General features: G+C 32.7%; 1 protein-coding gene across 4 annotated transcripts in view; it reads right to left on the reverse strand.

Moving 5' to 3' along the window:
- Positions 1-787: 787 nt before the first annotated feature.
- LIN54 (lin-54 DREAM MuvB core complex component) overlaps positions 788-12,002 on the reverse strand; it is an 87,219-nt gene continuing 76,004 nt past the window's right edge. For all 4 annotated transcript variants that reach the window (XM_031943392.1, XM_031943390.1, XM_031943391.1 and 1 more), the window contains exon 13: positions 788-3,140. In XM_031943392.1, coding sequence (XP_031799252.1) covers positions 2,939-3,140 — 202 coding nt within the window. In that variant the 3' untranslated portion in view covers positions 788-2,938. The remainder of the gene's footprint in view (positions 3,141-12,002) is intronic.

Raw genomic sequence — 12,002 nt, forward strand, 5'->3', positions numbered from 1 at the left:
TTCACTGACTTTAATGCCATGCCATGCTGTATTTGATTTGAGTCATTATGATGTGTTTAATGTTGCAGAGTCAAATTAAGATATATAGAATGATGCTATCAAATTCATTTAACAGTATTATACAATGAAACTCTAAAAAGTTTTTAAATCTTTTAATAAAATACATCATTCAGGGGAAAATTTAGGAACTATTATTATTACCCTATTATATACACCTCAAAATCATTTGAACCATTATCTAGCATCCCAACCAAAATTATAGATTGCTCCTTTAATTAAAGAAATGGGAAGAAAAGGTTCAGGAAACATAATAATAAAAATAAAATTGTATATTTAGTGAATGTGAAATAATTCTTAATAATGCAAGCTTTTAGCAGTGATTTGTCTTTTGTAATTTCTGGCATGTTAAAATGTAAAAAATGTAAATTCTCTCAACTCCTTCACCATAAAGATATTGAGAAGATCTTGACACAAAGGGGCATCAAGAAAAAAGTACTTATAAGGCTATTCACAGTTTAGAAAAGACTAAAATTGTGAAATTTTGTTGGGGAAAAAAAACCTAAATTAGATAATGACCATTATTTTCACAATCAACAATCTGATGTAAGGAATTGAGCAAAGTGACAAATTCTAACTTGTGGGCTAAAAAGAAAAAGCCAATTTTATTTTTAATGAATGTCAACTACATATATTAAAGCTGTCTTACTTATTAAATTGCCAGATATAATAAAAATATAGTAATTTTAAAGAAACTAAAGAAAAATGCAAAATCAATTTTTTTTTTTACAGAATAGTATAAATGTTTATTTTTCCTTATGATTTATCTTGCTGCTTTGTTTTTACAATATAGAAAAGTGTATTTTCTGAATAGCTCTAGTAAATATAAATTTATTCTTTTCTACTTTTGGATGTAAATAGAACTAGAAAATGATATACTCAGCCCACCCCAAATATTCTTTTAAAATAATTGAATGAATGTGATTATTAATATTGTTGAGCGATTTGATGCAAATGGCTAAATACAAAAGGAAAACATTTAGGAAGTACTATATGGGGAGGGAAAAATACTTTTGATAGCTTGTTGAAAAACCAGAGAAACTAAAAGCAATTGATTGCACCTTCAACTCTTTAGAAGAAAAACATTCTCAACAATGCCATCATACATAATCTACAATTATAAACCAAATTTCACAAACATTTTCTGCATACAGTATATATAAATACACATCACAAAGGTGCAATTAGAATTAAACACAGAATATGTACAAAATGAACACAGAAGTTTAGTTGTAGACAAAAATTACTGTAATCTTTTAAAAAATAACTTGATTAGGTATTATTTTATCCACTTACACTAATTACATTTATACAAATTTTAATTGAACATACTAGTTTGATGTGCTAAGAATAGCTATACTATCTACATTTAAAGTTACTGCACTGTTACTTTGAAAGTCCAAATAAGAAAAAGAAGATACTTTAATGAATAACGGATTTTTCTTCTTAAGGATTATTTAATGTCTATCTTCTACCTGTTGAGTGGACATGCTCACACATATATGTAATGCACTTCACACATGCTACAAATTCCATTGTAGGAAATATAACAATCATGTACATGTAATAATTACCAAGGTAAGCTATCTTAAAAAATGGCTGAATTCCAACATGGTTATTTCTTTTTCATAAAACCTAGAGTTCTACTGAACTTAAATCCTTAAATAAAAAAAGGTTCTTGAGTTACAGAAAATGATTTTCATGTTTTTATTAATTCTATGAAAAAAATCAAGACCTTCAAGCATCATACTATCATCTTCTAATGATAGATTTGGTTTGGATAATTCTGATTCTTTACCAATGTACTATAGCATCTTTGATAAAAAAAAAATTTATCTATCATCTTACTTTTATCTTTTAAAAGAAACAAAAATTGTGATAGCTTTGTTAGGAGGCACGCTTCTGTAAATCAAATCCGATTCACAGATCACTGTTCAAAAGGTTCTCTTTCCATTGAGAAAAAAACAAATGTTCAGATTTCACCAGTTCTTGTGGCTTTGATATCTAGATCTTTCAAACCCTCAGAAAATGACACACTTGATAAATACATGTAAATATGATTACTTTGTGACATTAACAGATGTTTACTTTTAATCATGTCTAGCATTTCCATTTTAATATCTAGGAAACTTTTTGACCCTTTATTCTTGTTTTAAATCTATACCACCATTTTGAAAAACAAACTAGAGAAATCTCACTTGTTAATCAGTCCCGTTATACAGAAATATATTACCCGTCCTCGGATATTTAGCTTACAATTTTTATTAATACATTATAAGATCTTTTTAAAAACAAAATAATATTCATTTTAAAAGCTGTGCCTGTGGATTCTTCTTCTTCTTACACTTAGAAAGTGGCAAAAGGGCATTACTCCACTTTTCATCCTACAGTTAATTTTTAAAAGGTAGCACTGACTTTTTTGTAACAAAATATTTCTTGAGAATTTTTCTTCAGAATTAGTTTACATGTATATATTTTCTAAGATCAAGCCTTTAACCAAATAAGTATTTCTCACCAATATTTCTTCAACTTCCACTTGAATAAAGTAATACAAGGCTTTCCACCATAAATAACAGATAATTTATAAATGCTCTTCAGGTAAAAGAATCAGAATGACAGACAATCTAATTCTAAAAAAACTTAAGCAAATAAATTCAAAAGCAAAACAACACAAGAATAATTCAAATTCAGAGTTCTAAGTAGATTTACCTAATTTAAAAGAACTAATTCCTCATTAAAAATGTCTTCTTTTTCAATATTATGAATCCTAGCTTTTTTTAAAACAAGCACTGAATTCACAATGCAGTCAAGTCACTTCTCTCCAAGTGTCCCTTTGCTTTAAGTGTTCCTCACTGTTCATTTTTCAGTTTTTGTGCAAGAGTTAGCAATTCATGGCACAAGGGTCACTCTTGGCTTTTCCTGCAGAGTTGATGACTCTCATTAAGCACCGTCCAAACTCCTCCAGGATCATCCTCTCAGCTGCTGCTTTTGACTTTCCTTTCTTGTCTGCTTGCTCAGCCTGGGCAAGAAGACAGTTACATGTTGCTTCTGCTACTTCCTTGGTCACAAATGTAAATGGTAATCTGAAATGATAACAAACATATCATTCATTAATGACACATAATGTGGCTGGTCTAACACTTGACTAAAATTTTCTTTTAATAAAACTGTACTTCATCAGAACAATAAACAAATGCTTCTGAAATAACTTGTGAATTAAAGATCAAATGATGTCAAGCATTAGAAACTAATATTTCACATATGAAAACTGGCAATTCATGTATGATTAATTTATTCTTTAATTGCTATTCTCCATATGGCACCAAGATCATAAATGATAAATTACATTTATCTCTCGATAGAATCACTAATTTTGTAGGAAAGGCTTGTGGAGAAAGATAACAGGTATTTAAAATAATTATCTTTCAACAAATACTTGTGGTATTTGTGTAATAATAGTATATTATAACAATTTCAGATTTTGAAAAATCCTCATATTGAAAAAGTCCTTTAAATTGTAAAAGCAAGAAAACATTTAGAAAACAACTAATTTATTTTGGGTCAAAATATCTCAAAGTGGGAAGAGCTTTACATGTTTTAGTGTCTTTTCTTTATGAATTAAAAGTTCTAACCCAGAACTCTGAGGGGAAAAACGGAAGCTGCTTTGCAAAAAGAGCTCCACCACCTATTAAGGCTTCATTAAACACTGGGCTTTACTTTTAATAAAGTATTTTCCATCATATTCAGACACATGTGTTTCATTTGTTTCCAAACTATTCTTGAGGCTAGATATAGGCTATCTACTACTTAGTACAGTGTGTGGCACACAGTAGGAGCTTAGTATTTATTGACTGAATGAGTTTGACATATAACCACAATCCTTAAATACAGGCTACCTGCTGAAAAGCAATGGAGAACCCAATTCATCCTAAACACCCTAATTCATCTTTTAAAACCAACACTTACCATTGGGCAGTGGGAAGAGATACAATGAAAGTTAGTGATGGGAAAATGGTTACAATCTGCAAATGAGGTTTAATGCATTTAGTTCTAATGCAAGTCAAATACCTTTCTAAATCACTTTAAATTAGAAAGTACTAATAATATATAAATTACTTGTTATAATTATGGGCAATGAAATGTTTTGTTAAAAACTTAATACTATCTGGCAAGGAACTGGAAACTGAGTAGATGCCCGTCAGTTGGGGAATGGCTGATTAAGTCATGGTATATGAATGTGATGGAATTAATTGTTGTTCAAAATGAAATGACAAGTAGGCTGATTTCAGAAAAGCTCGGAAAACTTACATGAGCTGATGCTAAGTGAAGTGAGTAGAACTGAGAGTAACAACAAGCTAATGTATTGATCAACTGTGATGATGGTTCAACAATGAAGTAATTCAAGGCAATTCCAATAGATTTGTGATGAAAAGAGCCATCAGCATCCAGAGAAAGAAATATGGATCAAAGCATAATATTTTCACCTTTTTGTTGCTATTTGTTTTATTTTCCTCCCATTTCCTCCCCTTTAATCTATTTTTGTGTGTGTGTGCAGCTTGATAAATGTGGAAATATATTCAGAAGAATTGACTTTAATTTGTATTGGATTATTCATTGTCTAGGGGGAGGGAAGAGGTAAGGAGAAAAATTTGGAATACAAAGTTGTAACAAGGATAGATGTTGAAAACTATCTTTGCATTGCATTTATGTTGAAAAATAAGAAGCTATTTTTAAAGTGTCAATAACATTTTATTTTAAAAAAGAAAAAAACAAAAACACAAAACCCATAACACTATGAGTACACAAATTATTTTTTTCTATTCGAGATTTTAGTTTTTTATTTTTTTGAGCATAACAATGGTTCTAGAGATGTTCTGCTTGTAATCTCCCTTTGAACAACCTTTGGTTCTCTTGCACTGCATTTATGTTGAAAAATAAAAAGCTATTTTTAAAGTGTCAATAAAATTTTATTTTAAAAAAGAAAAAGACAAAAACACAAAACCCATAATACTATGAGCACAAATTATTTTTTTCTGTTCGAGATTTTAATTTTTTATTTTTTTGAGCATGACAATGGTTCTAAAGATGTTCTGCTTGTAATCTCCCTTTGAACAACCTTTTGTTCTCTTTTGTTTATTTTTTTAAATATTAATAACTTTTTATTTTTCAAAACCTGGTTCATTGTTGGCTTTCTGGAGTCATATTGGGTCATTATGTTAGAGTTCTTAAATCTTTCAAATTTCTCTTTTTTCCACAGAGTTGAAGTCACTATAAAATTGTTCTCCTGATTCAGTTCACTTCACTCTCAGTTTGTAAAGGTCTTTCTGGATTTCTATAAATCTATTCCTTTCATATTTCTTGCCATTTAATAATATTCCATTAAATTCAAATACTATAATTTGTTCAGTGATTCCCTAATTGATAGACACCCAGTTTTTTGAAGTCTTTGTTATTATAGTAGAAACACGATACTATAAATATTTTTCTACGTATTGGTCCTGTCTATCTTTTAAAAAATCTCTTTGGAGTTTATGTCCAATAGTGGCAAGAAGAGATCAGGTTATTAAAAGTTTGATATATCAGACAAGTTTATACTTGAGGTTAATAAGGAGACACTGGAGCACACTGGGTGGGTGAGGAGTGGCATATGTGACACAGTAAAATCTGTAAAATTCAAAACAAAGCAGAAAGTCTCTGGGGAGAGACTTGAAGCTGGGAGATTTTTAATAAAGGAAAAAGTGACGAAGGTCTGAATTAAGGTTGTGGAAATGAATGGAAAGACATTTATTCCCATTTTTTAATGCTTTTAATAGAAACAAGTATTGCATTTTGTCAAAAGCTTTTCCTTCATTGGTTGACATAATAATACAATTTTTACTGTTTTTGTTTTTGCCATGAAAAACCTTTTCCTAACACTGAACACTGGCTATAAATCCAGCTAGTCACTTTATAATCTTTTTAATATGTTAGCAAATTCTCTTGGATAATATTTATTTGATGCTTTTGCATTCATATTCATTAGAAATATTGAATTATGGTTTGTTCAGCTTTATCTTACTTGCCTATATCTAAAAGACCACTTTTCCTTCATAGAAAAAAAATTGGTAGCATTCTATCTTTTGCCATTTTTGCAAACACTTTGTGTAGTATTAACACTAGTTTCTCACTGGATATTTGATTGGGTTCAATTGTAAATCCATCCAGGTTTTGTTCTTCCTTTACCTTGACCTATGCCAAAGGGGTTTTTCTATAATTTGTTCAACTGCTTTTTCTGAGATTGGGCTCACTTTTCAATTTCTCCTATCATATATCTAAACATTTTATATTTGTTTTTGTTTGTTTTTCTGGGGTAATTGGGGTTAAGTGACTTGCCCAGGGTCACACAGGTAGGAAGTTTTAAAGTGTCTGAGGTCACATTTGAACTCAAGTCCTCCTGACTTCAGGGCTGGGGCTCTACCCACTGTGCCACTTAGCTGTCACTGGTTTATATACTCTTTAGTGTTAAATTAACACCAGCTACCTCCAGAGGATGCTATATACTTTCCAGGGTTAATGGATAGATCGTACTCAGGCATTTCAATTCACCTTAACTAGCAATCATAACAGGGTCATCAATAACAGAAATTATCAATAGCAAGCTATTTGTAAATAACAGTTGTGATACCTTGTTGCTATCACATGCATTTTCAATCAAGATTATTCCAAGTATGTTTTTCAAAAATTGTTAAGGGAGCCAATAGTTTGAATGACTGGCATTAACAGAGAGCAGGTCTCAAGTAATACCTGGACTGGAATCTCGCATGTTCATGAACTTGTTCAATATTGGCCTTCTACAAGAATTGTCTGGAATATTACTTACGCTCTAAATGCTATTCTTATGTTTAGTAAAAGTTTTCTAATTTATTGCTTTGATAGCTTAAAAAACAAAATAAGCATTACATGACCAATTCTTTGATCTATTCTTTCTCTATGCTGTTGAATGAAAGTATTAGATGTTTAGATATAAATTTTGCCTTAAATTGAAGCATTGTCTGCATCTGGAGAATTCTGTAAGGGAAAAATTTTGTTAGGTTGCCATACTGTAGCAATTTTCTTTGATGAAATTGTCTTAAAAAAAAAAATTCCTTCTTTGATCTACCTAGTTCTTTTGGATTAGTCTCCAATTAAGTCTGAATGCTTCTTCAAAGGCCATTAATGGCTCACAATTTTTAGTTTTATAAAAGTGGATGGAAATCACCCCCCTCCATGTTATCATTGATAACTAAGTTAAGAAAAAGTCTTAGTTAACGGACCTTTCATATATCTTTAAATCAGTTCAAAAAGGCTTTGAAATTAGAATGACATTCCATGAGAATAATATTTAGATAGGCAAAGGAAACTTGACTACATTTCAGGTCTAGTCTATAAATTATCAATGAGTTAAGATAGGATTAATCTGAGAGGCTGGAGAAAGAACAGCTTTACAGAACAATCTCAAGGATGTACCTTGGGTGGAAGAGAAAGAATAAGGAAAGGCATTAGTCTAACCCTTAGCCTCTTTTCCTCCCTCCTTTCCTGTGGTCGGGTGAGCTTTATGAATTAGAAAGGATGCAAAGAAAGATTATGGTGTACCAGCGGCATCCCAGTGTTAATTGGTTGATGACAGAGTCTGATTTCTGAGGCAAGAACACACTGGGTGTGCTCATCATGCTTTAAGGAGACCTTCTTGAGCACACTTGGATGGCAGAAAAGGTTTATCCAATGATCCCACTCTAGACTTTGTATATACTTGAGGGAATATCACAGACTTTTTGGAGGATATGATAGGCATATTATACTAGCTGTTCTGTTATACTTTAGCTACTTAAGGTTGACTAAAATGATTCTCAATTGATAATCCTGGCAGGATGCAGGATGGGGAAGAGAATCCCACCAGTTGGGAATAGAGAAGATCTTTTAAACTGTTCTGGTGACACATATCTTCTTTGGCAGTCTGGTGAAGCCTATGGACTCCTTCTCAAAATCATGTTTTTAAATTTATCAAATAAGGAACAGATAGATGAAGCAGTGAATAGGGTACTGCTCCTGAATTCAGGAGGACCTGAGTTCAAATCCACACTCAGACACTTAATAATTACTAGCTGTGTAATCCTAGGCAAGTCACTTAACCCTAACCACCTCACTAAAAATAAATAATAAAATAAGTAGGATTACCAAGAAGTCCAATAATTAGGAAGAAAAAAAAAAAAAAAAATCCCTGCCCCCCCCCCCCAAGTTCATGGATTCTTAAGAATCCTTGAATTAAAAAAATATTCCTGACATTTAGAGGTAGCCAAGAACTCTGAGGGGGAAAACATGTAGCCAGCCAAGTTCAGAGGGCTCTTCAGTGGGAGTGAGAGAGTTTGGCTGCTTAGAGCTCACATGAACTATACTTTGCAGTGGTCAGTAGGGCATATGATTAAAGCAGATTCAAGTCAGCTTTTCTAAATTTGTTTATGAGTATTCTGAGCCATAGAATATGGCCAGTATCGCTTCTCGGTCTTTTGACTAACATCAAGTGTAGAATATGGCCAGTTTTTTTTAAAAAAGTGCCAGTTGTAGGTATCTATAATCTAATAGATCTAATCTATTTCTAATCTAACTTTTCTAAAATTCTATTTAGGTCATTAAAATTGTTTCTTATTAATTTTTTCATTTCATTTGCCTAGGCCTAAAAGGGCTACATAGATCCCCAACTACTATAATTTTGTTATATTCTTCTCCTTTTAACTCACTTTATTTTTCATCGGACGGTAAATTTTGAGCTGAAAGGGACATTAGAGACCATGAATCACTACAAAACATTCATTTTCAAGATGAACAAACTGAGGCCTCGACAGGTTACGTGTCTTGCTCAAGATCAAATAGCTAGTAAGTATCTGACGTGGGATTTAAATCCACGTCTTTCTACTTCTGACCCTCATGCTCTGCCCTAATGGACTATGCTATGCTTCCTGCCAAGCATTTGCCTCAGTACTCAGTACAGATGTTGTCTGTTTTAGGACTTTATTTTAACACCATGTGAATCTTCATGTGTTATATATGTTCACTGTAAGCAATATACTATTGGCTTCTGCTTTTTTATCCATTCTGCTCCCTCCTTTTTATGAATGCATTGTACATGTGTTTTGGATCCCATCTTGCCCTTTTCCTCACACTTCAGAATTGATTCCTTCCTTCTCTCTCTTCCAATCTCCAGGCTTGCCCTATCATCCTTTCTGAGTGCTTACAAACATGGCCAAATTTCCTCTGTTTAAAAAGCCCTCCTTCCCGCCCCAATCCCCTCAAACTACTGTCCTATTTTGAGGGGAACTAGAAGGAGGTATGTCAAATTCTTCAGGAAAAATCTTGTTTATATTCACTGTGCATCCTGCCTTTCCCCTATCTCTCACTTTCAACTCTTTTCAACCTGTCTTCTGACATCATTCCTAAAATGAAACAGTTCTCTCTAAATTACCAATGATTTCTGAATTACCAAATCAAACAGCTTTTCCTCAACCTCTATCCTGCTTTATGTTTCTATAGACCTCGAATAACATTGATCAATCTGTTGTCTCTAGTTTTCAAAACATTAACTCTCCAGGTTTCTCCTATTTACACTCCCCTCCCTAGCACATATGCTGGTTCATCTTGTAGATCAAGAATCCTAATTGTGTGTGCCCACAAGACTCTGGCCTAGACCTCCTACACTCTTTTCTTGCTAACTTCATCAATTTCCACAACTTTATCTTCTTCTCTAAGTAGATGGTTCAAAGATCTAGATTCAGCTCCAGTTTCTCCAATGAACTTTATCCCCATTACCACATGCCTATTAGACATTTCAAACCAGATGGCTTAGGGACATTGAAAACTTAGCATATCAAACATAGAACTCCTTCTCCTCTGTTTCCCCTATTTCTGCAGAAGACATCATTTTTCTTCTCAAGTCCCAAGTTTTTAATCTCAGCATTATCCTTCACTCTTATGCCCACTTGGTTGCCTTGCTGTTCCTAGCACTACACAACGCTCACACCCATACAGCTACTACCTTCATGCAGGCTTCCTCACCTCGGACCCAGATGAGTACAAGAGTCTCCTAATTGATCTCTATGCCTTAAAATCACTCTCCACTCTAGTCCATTCTTTACACAAAGTGATGTTCCTTAAGTAGAAATATGACCAGTTCAAGCTCCTATTCAATAAATGATAGTATCACTAGGATCTAATATAAACTCAACTGTTTAGCTTCACAATCTTGTCCCAACTTATCATTCTAGTTTCATTGTATATTTATTTCTCACCCTCCCTCTCCCACATTCTCATGACCCTATGAAACAGGCCTCTTTTCTAACTCTCACATGTGATGTTTTAGCTACACCTCTTTTTTTTATTAGGTACATATTGTCTCTTCCTAATATCAGACTGTGAGCTCTTAGAGAGCAGGGACTGTCTTTTTATATTCCTAGTACTCAGTGCCTAGCAGGTACTGAATATATGTTTACTGATGCCTTTCCTAATATCCCCAAACCGCTTTTATTTCTCCCCTGTAAAACTACTCCCTTTTATTCACTTTCTTTGTGTAATTCACTGCATTTCTATTCTGAACATCTGTTTAGTATAACACCTGGCACACAGCAAATACTTCATAAGTACTTGTTGACTGCTTATCCCATTTATATTGAAAATTATTGCAATTAATCGGTATTTTCCTCTATCATATAGTCTTTTTTATCCTTTATTTCCCATCTCATTATTAAAAAAAAGTGGCAAAAAAGAAGAAATGTTATCAATATTAGGAAGCTATGATGGAAACATCTTGCTTCCACTAAAAGTCTTATACTTTCTTTCCTTTTAATTAAAATCCTGCTTTGGAACTGGCTGATTTTGTCTGTGACTATTTCTTCTCTGATCCAGCTTCCTCTATGTCCACTTATTTCCCTATTGAGCTCCACATGATTTTACACTAAATTTTTTGGACTTTATCTACATGAACACTTTCTTTGTCTGGTCAACTTAAGAGTAAAGTTCAAGTGTTCTTTGGTTCCCCTTCCCTCCATATTTACATACTTGTCATCACTCACTCTAGGTATGCAAAATAACCTCAAAAAAAAAGTAAACTTTCCCTTCTTTCCCATTTCTTTTCTAATGTATTCCTTTTTTCCCCTTCCCTTTCTTCTTCTCTTAAGACCATCAAAACCAAACAAAATTACTTCCAGGCTTTGTGTCTTATTTAATTTTCTCTATGACCTTTGAGGATTACAATTCCCAAGACACATTTGTCTTTTCTTGCCTTATTAGAAAGTACTTTTTGCCTAACCCTCTTCAAATGTTCAAACAAATTTAACTTTGTAGGTTTCTTTTGATTCTTGTGTATATATTTCAAAATTCCTATTCAGTTACTGCCTTTTCATAAGGAATGCTTATTGATAAATAAATAATATAAATAAATAAATAAAAGCTGATTCTTGGATGTGGGTCTAAGATTTTCTCTCATCTTATATAATCGTTGACTTGTTCCTTGGTTTTTAAACAACTGGGGGAGAAGAGGAAGCTGCCTGTGATATATATGCTTCCCTTTTATTTGGTCAAAGAAATTCAGTGATTCTTAATCATTCTTGTTATCTATATGAGTTGTTTTTGATAATACGTACAATATCTTACATTTTCTTAGGAGTTAAGTAGCAAAATACAGTGTTGGGCCCAGAGTCAAATCTATTCTCAAATGCTTGCTAGCTGTATGACTGTGGACAAGTCAATCAACCTCTGTCTGTTTTATTTTCCACAACTGTTAAAATGGGGACAAAAACAGCATCTACATCTCATGGCTCATGTGAGGATCAAATGAAATAATGTTTGTAAAGCACTCAGTACAGTGCCTGGCACTTAAATGCTTCTTTTCTTCCTTCCTTATTGGGTTACTATATTCAAGTAACTTCAAGTTAGGTATA

This window comes from Sarcophilus harrisii, chromosome 6 (assembly GCF_902635505.1).
Source record: "Sarcophilus harrisii chromosome 6, mSarHar1.11, whole genome shotgun sequence".
In the NCBI taxonomy this organism is placed as follows: Eukaryota; Metazoa; Chordata; class Mammalia; order Dasyuromorphia; family Dasyuridae; genus Sarcophilus; species Sarcophilus harrisii.